The 22,618-nt window shown below is 46.3% G+C and overlaps 1 protein-coding gene across 1 annotated transcript in view; it reads left to right on the top strand.

Annotated features, from left to right (window-relative positions):
• Window positions 1-22,618, top strand: part of AUTS2 (activator of transcription and developmental regulator AUTS2) — a 1,316,048-nt gene that overhangs the window by 1,280,536 nt on the left and 12,894 nt on the right. Inside the window, exons 7-14 of the mRNA XM_064296083.1 lie at window positions 4,696-5,167; window positions 6,526-6,779; window positions 7,808-8,028; window positions 9,634-9,678; window positions 12,860-12,955; window positions 15,756-15,827; window positions 17,335-17,364; window positions 19,094-19,165. Coding sequence (XP_064152153.1) covers window positions 4,696-5,167; window positions 6,526-6,779; window positions 7,808-8,028; window positions 9,634-9,678; window positions 12,860-12,955; window positions 15,756-15,827; window positions 17,335-17,364; window positions 19,094-19,165 — 1,262 coding nt within the window. The remainder of the gene's footprint in view (window positions 1-4,695; window positions 5,168-6,525; window positions 6,780-7,807; window positions 8,029-9,633; window positions 9,679-12,859; window positions 12,956-15,755; window positions 15,828-17,334; window positions 17,365-19,093; window positions 19,166-22,618) is intronic.

Here is a 22,618-nt window from a genome sequence, read left to right as displayed (position 1 = left end):
TCTCTACAGAGCCTTGGGAAGCAGGCCCGAGCCTGCACGAGGCCTCCTGCACACTTGGCTGTGTTGTCCAAGTTCTAGTTCTGTTAAAGAGCAAGGAGATAAATATAGTCAAGCTAGATACGTGCAGTGCTTGCCTATGTATTTTGAATGTGCTTCCTTACCAGCATAAGTGATATCCTCTCTTTTATGTGAGGGAGAAACTGTTTGGGCATTGACTTTTTTGGGAGGGAAATCATACATTTGAAATTAAACTTACCAAGACAGAAAATATTTCTTTGTTCTTCACCACCCGCCCCAGCCCAGAGGGAGCAGAGCAGCACAAAAGGATAAAATGTGTCCTGCTCTTATATCAAGCATCATAATCCTGTGTAACTTTCAGAAGGGTAAGAGTCCTGCTTTAGTTTGTGCTGTTAGGATTTCTGGGTTCTTGGTGCTTTGAATCCCTGCCCTATTTACCCGTTACTGTTGAGTCAGTTTCGGCTCATGGGGTTCCCTTGGCTGTAATCTTTACAAAAGCAGAACGTCAGGTCTGTCTTCCACGGCACTACTGGGTAGGTTCAGACGGCCAATGCCGAGGTAAGTAGTCGAGCACAAACCATTTGCACCGCTCAGGGCCTCCTGACTAGTAGGGCTGCTCTCAGTGAAGCCTAGGATTTGCAGTAAGCTCGTGCAGTTGCTTGGTGTGGAAGACTCTGTGAACGCTGATAGGAGAAGCAACGAGAGAGAGGATGTGGGTAGCCACAAATAAGGAGTCTTCCTTTGTCATCCTCTCCTGGGAGAATGGGGTCAGTCTTTTTTTTATTGTACTTCAGATGAAGGTTTACTCATTAAACAATTAGTACACATACTGTTTTGTGACATTGGTTGCCAACCCTACGACATGCCAACACTCTCCCCTTCTCGACCTTGGGTTCCCTATTACCAGCTTTCCTGTCTCCTGACTTCTCGTCCTTGCCCCTGGGCTGGTGCGCCCCTTTAGTCTCGTTTTGTTTTCTGGGCCTGTCTAGTCTTTGACTGAAGGGTGAACCTCAGGAGTGTCTTCATCACTGAGCTATCAGGGCGTCTGGGGGCCGTACTCTCAGGGTTTCTCCAGTCTCTGTCAGACCGGTAAGTCTGGTCTTTGTGAATTAGAATTTTGTTCTGCATTTTTCTCCAGCTCTATTCGAGACTTTCTGTTGTGATTCCTGTCAGGGTAGTCAGTGGTAGTAGCCGGGCACCATCTAGTTGTGGTGGACTCAGTCTGGTGGAGGCTGTGGTAGATGTGGTCCGTTAGTCCTTTGAACCAATCTTTCTCTTGTGTCTTTAATTTCCTCATTCTCCCTTGCTCCCGAAGGGGTGTAAGATCTTACATGACTGCTGACAAGCTTTTAAGACCCCAGACACTACAGACCAAAGTAGAATGTAGAGCATTTTCTTTATAAACTAAGTTATGCCAACTGAACTAGATGTTGCCTGAGACCCTGGTTCCCGGAGCCCTCAGCTGAGCAATTCAGTCCCTCAGGGAGTTTAGATGAATCTGTGGACCTTCCATAACCTTGTCTGGGACAAGTTGTGCTGGCTTCCAGTGGGGTCAGTCTTGATGTTCTCTCTCAGCCTTGAAGTTTAGAAATTAAAGTTTGGGGAGCCTATAAAATTTCAGCTTTTGCCACAAGTGAAAATCTGCCTAGAAAGATACTTCAGACAGCCCTGGATAGAAATATATGTGAGAATGATGCAGAGTCTAGAGTGACTTAGAGTGACTTCACTGGGGATTATATGATGTTTTGTCCCTGCACACTGAAGTGTGTGGAAAGAGGGCTTTCTTTCCCTTGTGCTGGTGTGATTGTTTCAGGGCTTGAAGATAGACAGGTTCACACTAGCCAAAAACATGCTTTGTGTATAAACCCAGGGTTGTCTTCTGCTTTTGTGCGGGGCACAGTTTGCCCTGTGTGTACAGTTTTGCCAAAAAAAATTGCAAATAATGGATTGCTTTGAAGGAAATTCCTGGGAAGAAAAATGACAAACAAGTGTGTGTACAAGGAAGTACATCACTGGAAATGAATACGAGCAGTGAGAGTACCACGTGTTTTCACGCTTGTTCATTTTTCACAGAGTAGTTGTTGCAGGATTGCCTGAAAGACAGCCACATTTCAGAGAAGACTGTAATCTTTTCTGCCGTAGTAAATAAAAGACAGAGATTTTTAGCACAGAAAATGGGGAAAGGTCCTTTTTCCCCAGATGTATGCCATTTTGCTTTTATTATTCTGTGATAGAATTTTATAGAATTTGGCTTATGGGGTAATCAAATAACCACGGTACTAAGTGTGGCACTTAGATCTTTTCACCTTTGCAGATAGGTGTATCCTTTAAATTCACACAGAAGCATCTATTTTCTGTATTTCTTTCATGGCTGTAGGATTTTGTGACTTGGTCTCGGTGGTGTCCAGCATCTCATCCCTGGTCCTCAATTGGTGGGCCATCTGTCATGTCGATGGCAGTTTACTGGTTCACATCCCCAGAAGGAGGGAACTGAGCTACTGCATTTCAGATTTAATTTTTATCTAAGAAGTAATCGGGGAAAAAGACCTGGCAGTCTTCTGCTATAAGGATTACAACCTGCTCTGTCACCTGGGGTCACTAGGAGTCAGAATTGACTCACCAGCAATGGTGTAAGAATGATTGACAGCAGTCTTGCTCTTCCAGCCCCCAGCCTGTTGAGCCATTAGGTGGAAAAGTCAGCAGCTGGCACCAGCAGCTCACATCCAAGGGAGCTCGTGGTACCTTGGGCCACCCTATTCTCCACACCCCGTCAGTGTCACTGTCACATCCCTTCTCATTTCATTCTTAATGTCCTTCCTGCCTTGCTCACAGGCATTGCCACTTGCCCTGGGTGGTAGGCTGGGGTAAAGGGGTTGCCAGTGTCCCGCACCCAGTGGTGAAATGGCAACACATGAAAGCTCTTAGGTCCCAGCAGTACTTGGACTTGACTATAAATAGGCCCCTCCAGTGGCAGGTTGCTAAAGAGATTCCCCCCCCACAAGAAAAAAAAATGCAGTTGAGTCGATTCCAACTCATAGTGACCCTATAGGGCAGAGGAGATCTGCCCCATATGGCTTCTGAGGAGCAGCTGTTGGATTCGAACTTCTGACCTTTTGGTTAGCAGCTATAGCTCGCTGTAGCTCTTAACCACTGTGCCACCAGGCCTCCCTGGAGAAACTAGGCAAGGTAGAAACAAACAAACCCAGTTGCCATCGTATCAGTTCCAACTCAGTGACCCCACATGTGTCAGAGTAGAGCTGTGATCCTAGGGTTTTCAGTGACAGGGTTTTTGGGAAGTATATTGCCAGACCTTTCTTCCAAGGCTTCAGTGGGTGGACTCGAACCACCAACCTCTCAGTTGGTAACCAAGTGCGATAACCATTTGCACCACCTGGAAACTCAGGCATCGTCGGGTGTCACAGTGAAAAGGACCTAAAAGAACAGTAAGGCGTGGGCTTGGTACTGCTTTCAAGGCGCGTTGTCAACCACTCAGTAGTATAAGTAAGTATCTGAGATTTGACATTGAAACCCCAGAGGAAGCCTAAAGAAGGCAAGGCTGAGGAGGTGGTGACATGAAGCATTTGGTGCACGGCTCTCTTTTCCCTGGATGGGTTCTCATCAGAAGTCCACACTCTCGGGCAGGCATGGGCTGGTGTGCACTTAGGCCTGCCGGTAGGAGGTTAGGATGGAGTGAGGGGATGGGGACATGTGAGGGGAGCAGGGGGCATTGGGGCACCCACAGGTCTGTGTCAGCACAACTGTGTGTGGGTGGGGGGCTTCCCTTCCTAGTCTCGGCACCTAGGATTAAGGAAAGGCTGGGCAGCCAGGTCTGAGCTGAGTCCACATCCGTTTCCGCTCTTTAGCCCACTCTACTTGTGTTCTTCATTTCCAGCTAGACCTGTCCAAGTTGAAAGACCGAAAATAAAAAGAAACTCACTCTCAGGCAAGGGTGCTAGAAAGGGAGAGTTGGTTAAAGACCAACCAAAAGCATTACCTTGCAAAATGAAAACATAAGGCAGAGCGCGGTCCAGCTGTAGCTTGCATAGTTGACAATGCGATTCAGATTCTTGTTTGCACCTTTGATCTCAGGGTTGCTGGGATCACTTGGTGTGTGTTCAGAGGCCTGACTTTGGCCTGGAAGTTTAAGAGTTGCTGAACAAAAACTTATTTCTCTAATTGTCAAGCATGTCTCAACCATCAAAGTGCTGAGGGGGGCGGGGAGGGCAAGGCCGAGATGAAACATCTGCGGGTTGCTAAATAACGTTTGCTTCACTTGCTGTTGAAGACCCTTCTGTTTTGTGCATTCAAGAACTGTGTATTTGTTTTAAAAGGGAAAAATCAACTTGTCGGCTTTTGTGTTTTAATTTTGCTCCATAAAAGACTGTCAAGATGAAGAAAACATTCATTTGCAGACTGGCAGTAGGCTGGGCTGCCTTCTGATTTGCAGCCTCCCCTGGGGGTTCGCTTTTCTCCCCCCAGAGCGTTGGTGCTTGGCGGGCGAAGGCCCCCCCCGCCTTGTTTCCCATCCCCCCCCTTGGCCTGACTTAACCAGTGTGCACATCCCGAGTTGTTGCCGGTGGTGTTGTTGGGACCCGATGAGATAGCCGTGGCATTTGCGTCCCCTCCTGTTCTACACGTGTCATTGCCTATGGTTTTCTCTCTGCTCTCCCCATACAGATCCGGAGTCAGGTGTTGGCACGCTGCCCGAACATGACAGCCGAGATGCAGGGCCGATTGTCCCCAAGATATCGGGTCTAGAGAGAAGCCAGGAGAAGAGCCAGGACTGTTGCAAAGAGCCGATCTTTGAGCCTGTGGTGCTTAAAGACCCCTGTCCCCAGGTCCCACAGCCGCTCCCCCCACCCCCCACAGAGCCCCAGCCCCGCGCACCTTCTCCAGGGCCCAACCTGGTGCAGCGCCCTGAGGCCCCAGCTCAGCCCCCACCTCCAAGTACACAGCCACCACAGGCCCCCCCAGAGGCCCAGCTACAGCCCACTCCACAGCCTCAGGCGCAGAGGCCGGCCCGGCCCCAGTCCCCTGGCCAGCTGCTCCACCAGGGCCTGCCACCGGTGCAGGCCCACGCCACGTCTCAGAGCCTCTCCCAGCCGCTGTCCGCCTACAACAGCAGTAGCTTAAGCCTCAATAGTCTAAGGTGAGCAGCCTGCACTAGTTCCACCTGGCTTCTGCCATCCTTCTGGGACAGGCCGGCAGTGGTCCTGTGGGATGATGCCCGAGGAGACTGGAGTGTCCTGCTTGGGAACACTGCTCTTTTCTCTCTGAGGCAGAGATAGAAGACAGAAGGGAGCAGCCAGGTGGGGCGTGGGTCTCGTGGAAGAGGACATTATAAAGAATAGAATATCTGTAGGGACTCCTGAGGGAGAGGGCAGGAAGGAGAAGAAGGCTTAAGAAGCTGAGAGTGAGGGCACCGTGCCAGGGAGCCCACTAGGGGGCCAGGGACCTGAAACCCAAGTTGAAGTCACTGAATGTCAGGAGGTTCTTAGAAAGGGGGGCTGTTTGCCTCCCCGGGAGGAAGAAGGTTTGACCAAAAGTTTTGCAAAAAGTTGCATCTCCCCGCTGCTCCCAAGGTGGGAAGTGTGGAACACCGTTATACTTGACCTTCTCCCTTTGGATAGGAGGGGTGGAGAAGAAACAGCTGTGCCTGGAGAAAGGGGGCGTCCAGCGTGAGGATTCAGTCTATCTCGTCTTTGCCAAATTTGCAAGGGAGAACTGCAGCGAAAAGGGAGACAGACCCTGGGTGCAGGGGCTGTGGCACCAACCCTGGCTGTCCCAGGGTTGTAATTATGAGCCCTCACATCTCCACTGGGTCCGAGTCTTTGTTATTGCCTTCCTTTTGACGACCTGGTGAAGTTTGTGGTTCAGAAACTGACTCTTTCCTGTCTTTGAGGGGCAGGAAGCCTCTTAGGGAGGCAGACTCCTTCCCCCAGGGGCTGTCCTCTGACCCCTAGGCCCTTTCTGTAGCCTCAGGCCATAAAGGTGACAGACACAGTGCTTCACCTGACTTTTCTTACTTGTGTTCCTTCCTTTGTGAGGTGACGGACAGTCAGGGTGACTCAGACTACCCATTTTCTACCTTTTTCCTTTGTGTTAATTTGGTTACTTGCTGTATAGGAAAGGTGGCCAGTGGAGGTAGGAGGGCTGGGGGCTTCCACGGGCAGAGATGAGAATGTGGCCACAGAGTGAGAGAGAACTTCAGTTTTCAGCAGATCCAGCTGCCTTGGCGCTACAGCGTCCGATAGATCTCTCTGGAGCAGCACTTTCTGTCTGGGGAGGTTTCTATCTGGGGAACGCCATTGGGCTGTAGTGGCCATGAGAACGTTTAGAAGATGTCCATTTCTGGATACTGCACCTCCTGAGTGCAAGGGCCAATCTACAGATAGGTTGGGCCAGAGAGAAAGCCTTGAATGACTTTGGGGGATGGAGATAGGATTTTTTTTTTTTTCTTTCCCAAAGAAAATAAATGGCTTACATTTCTTTCTTTTACCCTGACAGCAGTAGCAGAAGCAGCACTCCGGCAAAGACTCAGCCCGCGCCCCCTCACATCTCCCACCACCCCTCCGCCTCCCCGTTCCCGCTCTCACTGCCCAACCACAGCCCTCTGCACAGCTTCACACCCACCCTCCAGCCCCCTGCTCACTCACATCACCCCAATATGTTTGCCCCTCCCACGGCTCTGCCTCCTCCACCACCGCTGACATCAGGGAGTTTGCAGGTGCCGGGACATCCGGCCGGGAGCACTTACTCAGGTAGGCCTGCCCCCTGCTCCCACCTGCTGGCAGCTGGACCTTCCTTGCTGTCTGTACTGCCGATTCATAAACCCTGATGGCTGGGTTTCATTTATTTACCATTTTCTGCTTTATTATATGTAATCTTGTCATCTTCCTCAAATCCTCTGCGGCCAAAGCTTCAGCAGAAGCGCATATAAACACCCATGCTAACCTAGTACAGCTGTGGTGAGTCAGACACTGCCCAGATAGAATGGGTTTGTTTGCAGTCATGAGACTTCTCCAGTTAAGTTCACCCACTGGGTGGGGACGCACCGACAGTGCGTGCCCTATTGTCTAGGCCCCCCGTTGGAGTGAGAAAAGCTTTCTCGGGTCCACATCCCTTTAACTCCAGGATCTTAGATGAAGGCCTGGTCAAGGGATGAATTTTCTATTAGTTTTAGTTGAGTAGGGCCTTCTTCTTGGTAAAAGAACACTCACTTATTGGGACAGCCTATCTCAGAATTTCAGAGACAGACCTGATGTTCTCCTGACCCGTATGAATCACACCAGGTGTCCTGATGCTGGTCCAGTGGAGCCATATTCCACCACTGACCTAGAGAGCTGTTAACGGTGAGGGCTCTGAAAGGGGGCGTGAAGGCCTGGTGGCAGCTAACAGTTCACTGTTCTTGGTGTGTAACTACGTTCGTGCCATAACCCTCACAACACACTCACAGGAGATTGTCGTCTCCGTCTTATAGACGAGGAAATGGCGACACAGATGTGTGGTTTGTCAAGCCCACGGTTACTCAGCTGCAGGAACAGAGGGAAAAGTTGAACTCTAGCAGTTTGGCCTGGACTTCTGTCACCTCCCGAGGCTGCAGAGAGAACAGGACAAACAGATTGTGACTGGCCCTCATCGGTTCTTCCCTCGTAGCTAAGGGAGCCCCCAGCGGCTGCAGCACTGGCCCTGTACCCTCCACGTTAAGGCACTCGGATGCCCTGTTGTAGAAAAAATGAGTATCTGATGAGAGAAGGGGTGTCATCATCTCCCATCTCTTCTTTTCCAGAGCAAGACATCTTGCGACAAGAGCTGAACACACGGTTTCTGGCCTCTCAGAGCGCCGACCGTGGGGCCTCGCTGGGCCCTCCGCCCTACCTGCGGACGGAGTTCCACCAGCACCAGCACCAGCACCAGCACACGCACCAGCACACGCACCAGCACACCTTCACGCCGTTCCCCCACGCCATCCCGCCCGCCGCCATCATGCCGACGCCAGCACCTCCCATGGTGCGTACCCCGGGCAGAAATGTGAGGATAAGTCGAGGGAGCGCGACTCCTTCCGTAGGCAGCACGGCGGGGGGCAGGGGCCGTCGTGGGCCACAGGAGATGGGCTGGGGCGTGAGCGCCGCGGAGGGGGCTCTGTGGCCTTGGCCAGCTTTGCCGGGGAGGGAGGACGTGCCCTCCTTCAGGCAGCCCCGACGCTGGGCCGGAAGGAGGAGCTTTCTCCTGGACAGTTACATCCCGCACAGTGGGGGATTTTATTCCAGACGCCCTCAAGGTTGCCTCATCCAGCGTCAGCGCTTAGCTTCCCGAGGGGTGGTCTTGTCTTGAGCATGTTGGGGGAAACGTGCCTGTGCTTTGCGCTGAGTACTAGCAAGGAAATGCTTTGAATATTGGCGGTCGGGGAGAGGCCCATTAGAAAACTTGGACCACGCTGGGTAACACCTACTCGTTCTGAAGGTTCCCTTAAATGTGGTGTGGCCCTCTGTCGGCAAGTGGTCGGGGATCAGTGCGCCCCGAAGGGCCAGAGCTCTGCCTGTGGGGAGAAGCACCACTAGCGATGGCACGGTGCCTGTCTTCACTGGGGGCTGACACGCACCTGAGGAGTGGCTGGGATTTTTTTTTTTTCCTGTAATTAGAAACTGCAATGAATAATGCTATATATTCTGAAATAGATCTCTGTCTCTAACAGTATTGGTGTTTTGCTTATTTATTTTTTAGTGTTTAATACTTGATTTTTGAGACAATGTAGGTGTTATGAGAACAGATTTGAAATCTCCCTTTTTAAGAGGCATTACCGTTATCAAACTGCTTTTTCGCTCTCCCCACCCTCTAATTTGGTTCAACTTAATTTTTTTAAATATACTTTAACAGTTTGCTTTATAAATTTTATTTTAAAAAATCTTAGAGATGAGACCTCAGGACCCAAAAAAAATTCTCCCACAGCAAATTCTGTATGACTTCTGGATAATTATCATTTTAAGGGCCTAATACTTTGGGAAAGAGTTTATACTCTCACATAAACTACATGTTTCACAGCTCTCCATTTTACAAGTGGGTTCAGTCTAACTGAGGGTAGGCACAACACCAGGATGATGAAGTTATTTAGAGGAAACAGTAGCGTACTCTTTCCTGTTAAAAAGAAAGATGGTAAGATCTTGTCCAAATTGCTTTGTATCTGGATGTGATAACATTTCAGAAGACAGCTGAACGTAAAGTTCATCAGCCAAAGCGAACACAAAAATGGAGAGAATTCTCTGGATAAATCAGACCAAATGCTTATTTCCCTCTGGTTTGTCTGGATAATTGCCTCTTTTCTCCAATTTAGATATTTGATGTATGTCAGTCTGTAAGTACAGAGCAGGAAGAAAGACATAATAGTGTGGTCAGGACTTGAATGTGTGCTGTGTGGGTTTTTACTTCTTTTTCTGCGGCTGTTGGTTTTTTGTCAGAGCGACTCAGAAGCTTAGAATGGCTTCGTGTACAGTGAGGTTGTTGAATCTGATGACGGCTGAATGACCAAGAAGCTTGTCTAGGGCAGCCTCCACTGAAAGCAGTAAACTGAAATATAGACTCTTTAAGTAACTAGCTTTTGCTTTGATCCCTTTACAGTTTGACAAATACCCTACAAAAGTTGACCCATTCTACCGGCACAGTGTGAGTTGTATTGCCATGCTACCATTGACTGTCACTGCTGTTTCATGTGTGTGCTCTTGCCACGGATCAGTTCATGACTAGCAGCCTGCCTTCCTCATCGTTGCCAGAGTTCCCATTCTCCTCGTCACTTTGGATGCTTGCTTTTGTGGCGTTTCGCTTCTGGGTAAAGATGCAGTATCATCTTCTGAATCAAAAGATCCTAAGCCCTCCCAAGACTTTTAATCAAAGCCGGACTGTGTTGGAAGTCAGGCATCTGTCCCGCAAAGCAGGGTGTCTGCAGCTGATCGTGGAGTTTCAGGAGAGCCTGCAATCACAGGATGGGCGGTCATCCATCAAAATGCCGTTACGGCAGAATTCCTGGAATTCAACTTCAATTATTACCTCCAGATAGAAAGTCCCTGGTCTTTTCGGCTCATAATTCTTCAAAAAGCAAATTTTAACCTCCTCTTAGACTAAATGTACATTCTACTACATGTAGAACCCTCTTCCACATGGCTCATACCTGGGACCATTCTCCAGAGCTTGTTACAATTGAAAACTATTATTTAAATTTAAAAAGTCTGAAAAATTAAATGAATGATATTTTTCTCATTAAACTCATTCTTCTTCACTCAAAAATGTCTTGTTTTATGCAATTTTGAAAAATACTGTATTATTTTATGCAGTTTTAGGACTCCATTTTGGAACTTAAGTTGCTGCCATCCAGAGTTTCCTTATAAAACAAGAGCTGCTTTTATACAAAGTCATTGAACATCTGACCGTGATATTTTGATTGTGGGGTGTATACTGCATCATCTTTACCGAAATTTTGCAAGTTTCTTTGCTCAATGGTTTATTTGTAATTTTTTTCAGTGAAGCCGGGGACAAGGAAGATTAATAATTGCTTGTAGTCATATTGACTCACTGCACCCAACTGCTCCTGTTTTGATTTTTAGGTAGTGCTGTCATTTGAGTAGAAGTACTACGAAATAGATAGACAAGACCTCTGAACGTATTCATCCTTTGAACCAGATGATTAGAAGCTCTCTCAGTCCTAAACGTTGCTGAGAAGTCGAGACTAGTGAATACTAGAAATCAATTAATAATTATTTACTCTAGGACATTCAGAAATAACATTAGGAAGGCTTCTTCAGAGAGGAAGTAGAAAAGTATATTAGAGTGACCTGCCCCCTCCCTGCCCCCATTTTCCCAGCCCCCTTCTGTTCAGGACTAGATACAAAAGCATTTTGTAAATGGACATGCAAAATCCAGCAGATGTATGGGTTTCCTCTTTGGGTCTGTCCCGTGAATGGTGCCATCCTTGATAACCATCGGATTTCTGTCCTTTGTCTCTTGCTGGCAAATTAAGGACCAGCTAATAAAATAATTCTGAGAGAAAGTTTAACATGCCCAACAAGTGGCTCAGGTAGACTTCCTGGGACCAGGTGCCGTGTCTGTTTCACAGAGAGACCTAGGTTTAAGATGGAGAATAAGCATGAAGACCTGGAATTTTAAATCATAGGTGCTTCAGGTTTTTAGTGAAGGGGGAAATAGCTAACCGTACTCTGAGAGGGTCAGTAACAGAATAAAGCAAAGGAAAGTGGTGAGATCATCCACTATGTTTTCTTAAAACACTAAAGGGAGAATACCTACCTGGAGGCAGAGTAATAGAAATTGGACTGTGTTTTAGTGTGGTGTGTATTTAATTACTCTGCTTTATTCAGGGTACTGTGGGAGAGTTATTTCATATTATTAGTTATAGCAGATAATATATGAAGTACTTAGTCTCCCTGCATTGGGGATTAGGACGTTATAAGGGGAATTAAGATGCAATGCACTCAAGTATCTAAAACACAATTTTAGACTTAAAAGTACTTTTAAATGAGGGCCCTTGGCTTGCAATCACTGTTTAAGTGGATTTGGTTCAATATCAATTAGTCTGAAAAACTTTGCTGCATCATTGAAGGGAGCAAAAAGAAATAAAGACCACCAGAAAGAAGTACGTGCTCTGCAAATAGACAAGATTGCAAAATGTGTACTTCAGACATTACCTAGAAAGAGCTGAGGTGCAGAAATGCTCTCCTTGTGATTGCATCTTTAACCAATCATGCAGCGTAAGGGGGGGGGTGGTTAGTTACACACCTGGATGGTGGTTTGAGCAAAGTAAATGGCCAGAGCCATAGAATTCCAGAAACACTAAGTTTTCAGAAGGAGGGAAAAAGCTGCGTTTTCATCGTCTTCAGCATTGCTGTGTATTTCTTTTCTTTGCTGTGTCTTCTCTAAGCTTTGATTCAAGAAACTTCATTTTCTCAATTCAGAATCATTCTTCCTCTGCCATTGAGTGGTCAGACCTGCCAAGGGCCTGGCTGGAGCAGTCTCCCAGAACCCGTACCGTATATACGAATGCCATTAAGAGCTGGCCGCTAGAATCTACTCACAGGTCAGCACAGAAGTGCTTTGAGACCCCAGACTCTGGGAAACAACAAGTGTAACTTGCAGCCAGGTGGCATTATCTCAGACTTGGGTTAGTCCTGTGCCACTGTGATACAGCTTAAAGAAGAATGCGTAGCTCCACGTAAAGTATATATTCAGTCATTTCACCCTTCTGCGAATACTTGTCACCATTTAAGATGAGAGAATTAAATTATCCTCTGGGAATGCCACTTCTAGAATAGCCTAATGAAGCAAGGATTGTGAATATCTTCTCATTTCCTCCACAAACTGTTAAAAATCTAAAAGCACTAATTGAGTTTTAATGGTATAAAATCCTGGAACTCATAAACACTTGTTTCTTTTTCTTTTTTTCCTCTTCCTTTTCTCTCTTTTTTTCCAATTAACTTGTAATTTTCTGGGCATCTTCCTTGGCTCAGCACCCCTCCTGTTTTTGAGATGCATTAAAATCTCTAACCATTCAGGACTTCTATCCACTTTAACAATTAATAATTAGAAAGGCTCCCGTTCTGCTGATGTCCTCATCGGGGACGTCATTTGTTGGCTGATTGATTCTGAACTACTTTTAACTTTTTAAGTTAAACATTCATGGCACATCTGTGTGATCATTTCATCCTGGCTTCTTTGACTAATAGCATCAAACTGAGATTACTTGGCTTGTTAATGTTGATGTCTTTCGATGGGAAGGGAACTGTAAAGTATCATTTGCCTCCTACTAAAATCTGTTTTCCCTTTCCATCTTTGGCCACAGCTCTTCCATTCCTACCCTCCTGCAGTCTCGGGCATCCCCCCCATGATTCCACCCACTGGCCCCTTTGGTTCACTACAAGGAGCATTCCAGCCGAAGGTAAGACACCTTACAGTGCTAACGCACAGCGTGTTTGTAAGTGAACTCCCGGGCTAGGAGGGCAGGTGCGTCCTACATCCTCCCGTCTGCCCAGTGAGGACTCTTCAGATCCCACGTGACTGTTAGGATTAGAGGGAGAATATTTGATTCTAGTCCATGCCGTTTAAAACCTCAACCAACATCTAATTTTCAATGTGGAATATCCATGTAATCTCAGTTGAGCAAGGATTTTCTGTACTCGTAAAAATTTGCAGAATATAAGCGTTCTTCCCCCCACGGATTCTGTGGACCGAAGCTTCCGGTCAGGAATTTAAATGAAATGTCAGACATATGTGCGCCATCAGTCCCTGAAGAATACGTTATTCACAAAGATGCAAAGCTGAGTCTTTATTGAGTCTAATAGGAGGAGGAAAAGAAAACCCCCAGACTAAAATGGTACCCTCGTAATGGTATTTTTTTTTTTAAATGGTATCAGGTGACGATCCTTTCTCTCCTCTCGTTTCCCTCATCAGCCCCACCCCTCTGCAGAGGGGGTCAGCCTGTGTGGAGGGCAGCCACCTACCTGTCTCATAGCCTCTCACCCCGACTCTCTCTCAGCCCTCCTACCTCTCATCCATGGTCATACTTGCCAAAGTCAGGACTGTCATGAGTTACAAAGTAACCTTTACCCTTTACGAGAACTAAATGGTTTTCTACCTGGTCGGTGATGTGCAATCAGCTTGGGGAGGCTTGTCTCTGCAGGTCAGCGTTGAGGAGTAATTCTCAGAATACTCACCTCTGTATGACTTGAAATCGAGTATAGTTGCTGTTTTGCTTTCATACAGAAAAAGCGAAATGTACCTCTCATGTTAGTGACAGTATAAGATAAACCCCTTATTTGAGGGAGCAGGGGTGATTCAGTGGTAGAATTCTCGCCTTCCATGTGGGAGACTCGGGTTCAATTCCTGGCCACCACCTCATGTACAGCCACCACCTGTCTGTCAGTACAGACGTGTGTTGCTCAGATGCTGAACCGGTTTCAGGGGAGCTTCCAGACTAAGACAAGCAAGGAAGAAAGGCCTGGCGATCTAGGTCCTAAAAATCAGCCAGTGAAAACCCCATAAATCACGGCAGTTCCATCTCCTTGTGGATCGAGTCTCCATGAGTCAAGGGGGCAGACAGCTAACAACAGCAGCAAAATCCTTATTTTATTCTCAGATTTTTTAAGCAGGAAATCACGTTGCATGTGATTCTGGTTTTCTTTTTTTCTTATTTTATTTTCCCATGTCATTTTTAAGGCAAAACACTTAGATTTGGGCCAGAATCTCCCAGGATGAACACATACTGCATTTCCAAAGGCACGCTAGCGGCCTTACAACTAGAAACAGGAAAAGAAATCAAAAGACACTGGGAGTGGGATGGCTACGCCTTGGAAATGACCTTTACCTGCGTGGAATTGCCTTCATTAGGCCTGACCTTATACGCAAGGTTATATGTACATGGGGCTTTACATTGGCCACGGTACCACCCCCTGTCTTGGGATGAAATGATGACTTTTAAACTCCTTCCCCCCAATCTGCTCTTCACTACTCCCTCAGACTCTGGCCCGTCCCCTCTAGGTTGCAACAAATCTCTAGTGCCTCCCCAAACGGGCTGGTAGGTCATTTAATAAATTAGACTATTTCCCTCACTCACAATTATCCAATCACACAGAAAACTACATCTGGGCAGAAAGTGTCTCTCCTGGTGTTGGAATAGGCCTTTCTAGGCCGTCTTCCTGATTGAATATGTAGATTGCAGTTCATTAGTGGAGTTCTTCATATGTATGCAAATCAGGCTGTTAACAACTCCAGCCTAATTGTTGGTTGTGCCGCAGTGATTGCTTTTCTTCCCTGAGTTCTCCTCTCCCCCACGCCCTTTGCAGGCAAGCTCAGCGCCTAAACTTGGGCCCTATGTCCATGGGCGTTAACTTCCTGGCGTAGAGGTTGTCATTTATTAAATAAAATCGCTGGCGTTATTTTCTGAATCCTTTCCCTACTAGAAAGGACTGACTGTGTTCATGCCTGGAGTGGGCTTTTTTCTTTCTTTTCCTTCCCCCCTCCGCCCCAAAGGACGAAAGCCTATAGATCAGGTTAATATTATTAGTGATATGTAAGGACGGTGGTGGGAACAGGAATAGCTTACTCCGTATGAAGCAGAGTTGCCTGAAATCATTGAATAGTCGGTCTGCGTGGTCCCGAAATTAGGTTCTCTTGTCCCATTTCCACCCCTGCTAATGAGTAATTACTTCGGTAATTCCTTGTTGTTGCCTGCCAGTTAAAACGGAGAGTATTAGCTTAATGTCTGTGGAGTACGGCTCGCCATTCTGATGAGAAGCACCTGACACTGAAGATGATGATCGTGTTCACTTAAGCACTTCTTAGAATGTTTGGTGATAGAGCAAAAAAAAAAAAAAAAAGACATTCCAGGCAACCCTGTGAGTTAACTCCGAAGAAGGAGCGTTTCAGGGTCAGTGCTTATCTATGTTGCTGGTCTTTTCGGTCCTTCTCTTTTTGGTTCCGTGGAATTGAATAGGGTCAGCCTCTCTGTCTTTAGACGATATTGCTAGTGACGACACTCAGCTCATTGTGGCCTGAGAAGCTAGACAGTGGGCTGTCCTAAAGAGCGTGTGGTTACTGAGGAAAATGAATCTGTGAACTCTTGTATTTCAGAATGAAACAAAAAATCCAAGTTTGACTTCTGTAATTTAGAATAAAAGAAATCTCTTGCTTGTGTGTCATATGTTACGTGCATCCTAAGCTGTGGTCTTGTTCGCTTGTAGACATCCAACCCTATTGACGTTGCTGCTCGACCCGGGACCGTCCCGCACACGCTGCTGCAGAAGGACCCGAGGGTAGGTGCACAGTCAGACTGGGTCTCAGGTAACGCCGGGTGGGGTTGTCAACACAGGGAGACAGCACCCTGCTCCATCAGCCATTTGAGGGAGCTGCCGTGGTCGCTGTTCCTTCTAGGAGACCAAGTCTCTCTTGTCTACGTTGGCCACACAACACCAGGCGTGACTTTGCAGTAGCGAAGGCAGACTGGTTTAGGGCCTGAGCCCAGAAGTTGGACACTGTGAATTTGTGTAGTATCTACTTCTCCGTCTACATCTCCTTAAGTTTCTTTTACACAAAAGAACCAGCTGTAAAATGTTTTGAACAGAAAAGCATGAATGGCTTTTCTTTCTGGAAGTCAGGATACCTTCCCTGGTTTCCTGGGGTCTAAGAAGTCACTCTACAACACAGCCATCCTGGCCCCGTTTTTTTTTTTTTTTTTGTATTTTTAAAACAGTGAAAACACATGCCAACTCAACAATTTCTGCATGTATAGTTCAGTGACCCTGATGACACTCTTCCAGCCATGAAAGCATTCTTGCTGGCCTTTTCCAGATCATTCTTCCGTCACTGACATAAACTCGCTGCCCCCTAAAGCAAATCCTCCGCGTTTCCCTTCCTCACCACCCCGGGCAACCAGTAGTAGTCTCTGGTTTCTGTATATTTGCTTATTTCTTGTAAGTGAGATCATACAGTATCTGTCCTCTGTTTTAATATGGGCAGGGATCCACTTGAGCTCTAGAACTAGGCGAAAGATCCAGTATGTCTTGGTTATATCATTTATCCACAATCTGTATACTTCTGCCTACTTTCAAGAATTTGAAGCTGTATGATAGAAGATATGATCTTGTCTCATTGATTTGTTATTTACATTCATCTTTATAGTAAATGTGAAAAAAAAAATGATTACCTTTTATAATATTGTCTTTTTCTCTGGGTAAGGGCAGTCAGACATTGATGCCCAGAGTTAGGTAGAAGTTTTAAATGACTCAACTATGTAAGTATTTTCACAATGTCTAGTGAACTTCTTTAAAATGTCTAATCCCTATTAGTAATGTATAGTCATCAAATGAAGGGAATCGGTAAAGAGAGCCTAGTTCTACTGTATGTTGTATCTGAAAGGACACCTCTCCCCAGATACCCATTAATGTCCATCCTTAAAATCCTCTGCTCTAAAGCGGCTCCCCCTCAGACCCATTTGGTGAGGTGTGGAAGGGCTCCCGAAGCTGGTGCAGCTCCTCTGATGTGTAAAGAGAGAGAATCTGTAGCCGGAGGGCAGACTGCTGTTGATTGAACTTGTTCAGGGGCTTGTCAGTGTGGAGGTACCCAGGCTTGTGACGTGGGGGAGGGGCCGCTTGGCACTTTTGATAGTGTGAAAATGGGTTAATTATTCTCTAAAAGGGCTTCATTTAAAAGTAAAATTCTAACATTTTAATTTCCCCTCCTAATGAAGCACTACAAATTTGTTAATTAGAGCAATTGTTTGAGTGACAGGCGTGTAACCGAGTTGTCATTTTCTTTTCACAGTTGACAGATCCTTTCAGACCTATGTTAAGGGTAAGAACGCTTCTTCTAGAACTGTTTTGCAACCTCTGTTTGACTCCCTGTGGGTTAAAAATACAAACCCACTGCACAGAAATAAGCCGTAGAAGTGGTGGCCTGAGTGGAGCGGTGGAGCTTTCCTGGCGGTGGGACTGAGGAGCACCCCAGTTGCATCGCTTCCAGTGTTGGGGGAAGCCAGGCCATGTGGGGTAGGGGTGAGGTGTGTGGGGAGAATGGTGAAAAACAAACTTCAAATGAGTCAAACTGTCTTGTCAGCAGTTCTGGTAACGGGTTTGACTTATTGGAACTAAGGGGAAAGATTGAAGCTCTCGGGTGAATTTAGGATTTCACTTAGTTATACAGTCCTTGTGCCTGGAAAATATATGCCTGGGTCTGTTCATTTTGGCTTGTGGCTCCCTCATTCTGCATTAAGCAGCGTGGGCTTGCCACAGCCATTTGACCTATTTCCCTGGTGCACAGAAGGGATACCATAAGCATGCTTTCAGCAAGATGTTTGAATATCTGGAGTGTCCAGTAGATGACGGCAGGATGAATGAACGAATGCTGAGTGAGCTGGGTGTGTGGAGGTGAGGGAATGGTAGACGGATGACTGGATGGAAGATGAATGTATAGATTTCTTGCTATACTTAACCCATATCTGGTGCATATAGTCAGTGAGTTTGATTTCTGCAAAGGGAAAGGGGGACTGTGTGGTCACTTAGGTGACACAAGCAATTATTTGTGATTTCAAAAGACTCATAATTTCATTACAAGAGAACTGACCCCAGCCTTGGATTAAAGTATCTATTTCAGAAACATCCCTTTAACATAGAAACCAGAAGCTTCTGTCCTTTGCCGAGGTAGGGGTGGGACGGTATTTCTTCTCATCCACCCAGTAGTTACTGAGTGCACACTGAGCTATGGGTCAGTTACTTAGCAGGAATACAAATGAAGTGGAGAGATATGGTCCCTGGCCTCCCATACAGAATACACACAGTTACCCACTGCGTGCAAAGCAAGACATGAAATCATTTGAGGGAGACGGATTGATACGCTTCCCAGAACGGGGAAACTTATGTCTGCAGAGGCCTGAAGAGTGGGAAGGAATGTGTTCTTTTCCTTTTTTACTTAAAAACAGTGCACACCAGCATGAATGGGTAGTTGCCTGTAGTGAAACAGTTGTGGGAATTGGGCTTTCATAAAAATGTGGTGAATTTCTTTGTGCCACTTTGGGAGTTAAAAAAAAAAAATGCACACAGTGTAGGGGGAGGTTGGAATAGGTCCTGTAGGCTCTTGTTTTGATTTGATTCACAGGCATTCCCTAATTAGCTCTTTGGAACAGCTGATTTGCATTCTAGCATGGTACTGCCTTTGTTCAGTAAGGCTTTCTACCCTACTGGGTCTGCCAGCTGGCCCCAGAAAAGAGAGCGAGGAGGGACACAAAGTGGAGTTCAGGCTTTTACCATCTTGGCCTTGGTAACTGGGGAGGCCCTTGTCAAGGATGGCTTTCTGAGCGGATGCTGGCATCCCAGGCTCACAGAACGAGAGTTGGAGCTGCCTGTGGCTTCCTTTAGGCCTGGGCACCAGAGCACTGCCGGTGCAAGGTGCTGGGAGTGTACAAAGCACCCTTGTGGCTTCATGAAAAAGCCTCTGCGGCAAAATCTGCTGCAAGCTTTTGGGGGAACTGAAGGTGGTTTTCTTGGAAACGTCTCCTTTCTGACCATGTTGTGCTTTCTTATTCCAGAAACCAGGGAAGTGGTGTGCTATGCATGTGCACATTGCCTGGCAGATTTACCACCACCAACAGAAAGTCAAGGTCAGTGCAGCCATCCGGGGCAGGGAGGGGCAGGGGCAGGGGCCAGAGCATGAGGGTGTGTGGTCTGTTTACTGAGAAACTGCTTAAGGAGGCATTCGAGTGTGTGCCCTAGGCACCCACAGGCAGGAACGACCCAGTCCTTCTTGGAGAAGCTACTCAGAAATCTTACCGTTAGCTAGGGAGGCCACTAGCAAAATGACAAAAGAAAACCACACCAGTTAATCTCTGGTGATTTTTCCTTCTTCTTTACGATTTTGTCGTCTTATTGATCCAAAGTGCTTAAATATGGATTAAATTCTAAAACAAAGGTTTCAGAAATCTAACTATAGTAACTAAGAATTAGAATAGGAAAGCATAAGAATATGGAGACTACTTAGTATCTGGAAAGAGCTATGTAAATGAGTTTTATTTTCATTTATAAGATTGGTACATTCTTTTCCCTTACGGTTTTGTAACAATAATAGAGGAATTTACGCCCTCTATGAAGATGGTGGTGCTACTGAACTGCCGTTAGCGATGTAGACTGTTAAAAACGACTCTTCGAGAAGTGGTCATTGATTTGCAGTGACCCTTCCACTAGTCAGGGAGCCCTGGTGGCACAGTGGTTAAGCGCTCGGCTGCTAACCGAAGGGTCAGCAGTGGGAGAAAGAGGTGGCAATCTGCTTTCGTAAAGATACAGGCTTGGAAACCCTATGGGGCAGTTCTCCTCTGTCCTAGAGGGTTGCTGTGAGTCAGAATCAACTCGACGGTAGTGAGTTTTCCACTAGTCCTCTTGGTGACCAGTGTCAGGTTAGAATACAGACAGAACTGGTTGGTTACCCTAACAGTCTACAGATGCGTTTTTTTTCTTTCTTTTCAGTATGTACGTTTTCATATAGATAAGTACATTCCGTGCTTTATTAGGGCCTTTATTTATTTTTTTATTTTATTGGTTTTTTTTTTTTTCTTCTTCTTTTTGCGAAAGTCTACACAGCAGAACAGGTTCCCGTTCAACAATTTCTGCACGTACCGTTCAGCGACGTTGTGTCAGCACACTCGTTGTTCCCATTCTGGTTGTTCCATTTCAGTTGACAGTCTCACTGCCCCCAGCCTTCTCATCCATGCTTTAGGATAACCGTTGTCAATTTGGTTTCATGTAGTTAGTTTTTTTGAAAAGCGCAATACTCAAGGGTGACATTCTTTACTATTTGAGCTAACCTACTCTTTATCTAAAAGGTGACCTCAGGAGATAGTTTCTGTTCAGGGTTTAGAGAGTATCTCAGGGCAGTAGTTTTGGGGATTCCTCCAGTCTCAGTAGGTCCAGTAAGTCTGGATTCTTGCAGATTTAAAGTTCCATCCCATGTTTTTCTCCCTTTCTATCAGTATCCATCTATCGTGACCCTGGTCAGAACATTTGGTAGTGGTAGCTGGGCACCATCTAGTTCTGGTCTCAAGGTGGAAGAGACAGCCGTTCATGGAGACAGTCCTGTAGTCTAGTTCCTTCACCGGGCAAGTAGGGGTCAATAGTTCTATCTTAGATGGCCCCTCTCAGGCGTTTAAGACACTACTCACCAAACTAGGATGTAGAACATAAACTGTATGACCTGTATTATGCCAGTCCTGAATTATCCCATGACACTGACCCCTAGGGCCTTTATTGATACAATAGGGAAGAGATTAAGAACTTCTGCAGGTAACCTGATGTGCCATTGGTGATTGGGCTGGAAACAAAGTAGCTAGTCCAGATTTTATGGTCTGGGTATTTACAGCCTGTAACTAAGCTTCAGGGAATCCATTTTTTCGTGAACAACTTTTAGTTTAAATAGCATTTGGGAACTTGATCAAGATCAAGAGACTAGTAAAAGAAACCAATAAGCAAAGAGGGAGAAAACCAGTCAGCACGGAAGGGGAATGTTAAAAATGGCTACATGATTCTGCCCTGAGAAGGAACGCAACACAGAGTCCCTGACGGAGAGGGAAAACAGTGGGATGCAGACCTCAAATTCTCATAAAAAGACCAGGCTTCATGGTCTGACTGAGACTGGAGGGAGCCTGGAGTCATGGTCCCTGGACCCTTTGTTAGCCCAAGACAGGAACCATTCCCGAAGCCAACTCTTCAGACAGGGATTGGACTGGATCATAAGATAGAAAATGATACTGGTGAAGAGTCTGCTTTTTGGTTCAAGTAGACACATGGGACTATGTGGGCAGCTCCTGTCTGGAGGGGAGATGAGAAGGCAGAGGCGGACAGGACCTGGCTGAACGGACACAGGGAATACAGGGTGGAGAAGGAAGAGTGTGCTGTCTCATTGGGGGAGAGCAGCTAGGAATACATAGCAAGGTGTGCATAAGTTTCCGTATGAGAGACTGACTTGATTTTGTAAACATAAAGCACAATAAATAAATAAATAAATGTTTTTTAAAAATGGCTAAGTGTTTAAAAAAGAAAAAAAAAAACCTAGTTAAAGAGCAAACCTGAATAAACGAGGCCTTGAAGATATTTTGCTGTAGTCTGCAAGCACCTGCTCTTTCTCATAACCTCCCGTCGGTGAGCTTTGCTCACTTTTCCTTTATTGGTAGGCAAGGTTTAATTAGAAACCTTATGGTCTAGCTTAGTTAGAAAATGGGTGTGCCTTGAAGAGCTAACTAGATTTGGATGCTTAGTTCAATCCACTTTGTGTTCTGGCTGATGGCCTTAGCAGAGCTGTAGGGAAAACACGTCCTCCTAGTAACTCCTTCGCCCAAAAGCGATGAGGGATGTTGTATGCGCACACTTTAGCAACTCCTTTCCATAAACATGCCCCCGGTGACTGAAACTTTCATTATCCCAATTCAATTAGAAAGACCCCTTGAACGTGAACTAACTCTGCTCATCCTCTGGTTTCAGCAGACTGTAATCCCCAGGCTCCATTTTGCTCTGTGGACCTAAGTTGTGGTTAATGGAACTGTGCTGTGTACCATGCAGTATTAGCGCTAAATAATTTGGCAACCAAATGAAAGGAGGTACTCAAAAGAGTTTTATAGATTTATAGTGAATTAGAAGCTTTGCGTTGGGCTCGGCTGTTACTTCAGAGGGGTACTTTCACTATTGTATTCCCTATAGATGTGAACAGAAATTACATTGTTCCTTTTCTCTTTAACATTCATTTACTCATTGTTTTAGTCGCCAAGGAAACCCCTGGTGGCGTAATGGTTAAGGGCTAAGGCTGCTAAACCAAAAGGTGAGCAGTTAGAATCTACCAGGCGCTCCTTGGAAACCCTGTGTGGCAGTTCTACTCTGTCCTCTAGGGTCGCTATGAATCGGAATCGACTCAGCAAAAATAGGTTTTAGTTGCCAAACATTGAGAGGGCCACCACCTGCAGGTGACTGTGCCAGGCTCAGGGGGGACAGAGGTGGCAGTCATCTCTGTGTCATCAGGTGCTCAGAGTTTAATAGGTGGGGTCAGGGCATGCATCAGAACTGATGAAAGTGTT

This window comes from Loxodonta africana, chromosome 12 (assembly GCF_030014295.1).
Source record: "Loxodonta africana isolate mLoxAfr1 chromosome 12, mLoxAfr1.hap2, whole genome shotgun sequence".
Taxonomy (NCBI): domain Eukaryota; kingdom Metazoa; phylum Chordata; class Mammalia; order Proboscidea; family Elephantidae; genus Loxodonta; species Loxodonta africana.
The sequence above is the reverse complement of the archived record's forward strand: the minus strand, read 5'-3'. Positions and strand labels throughout refer to the sequence as shown.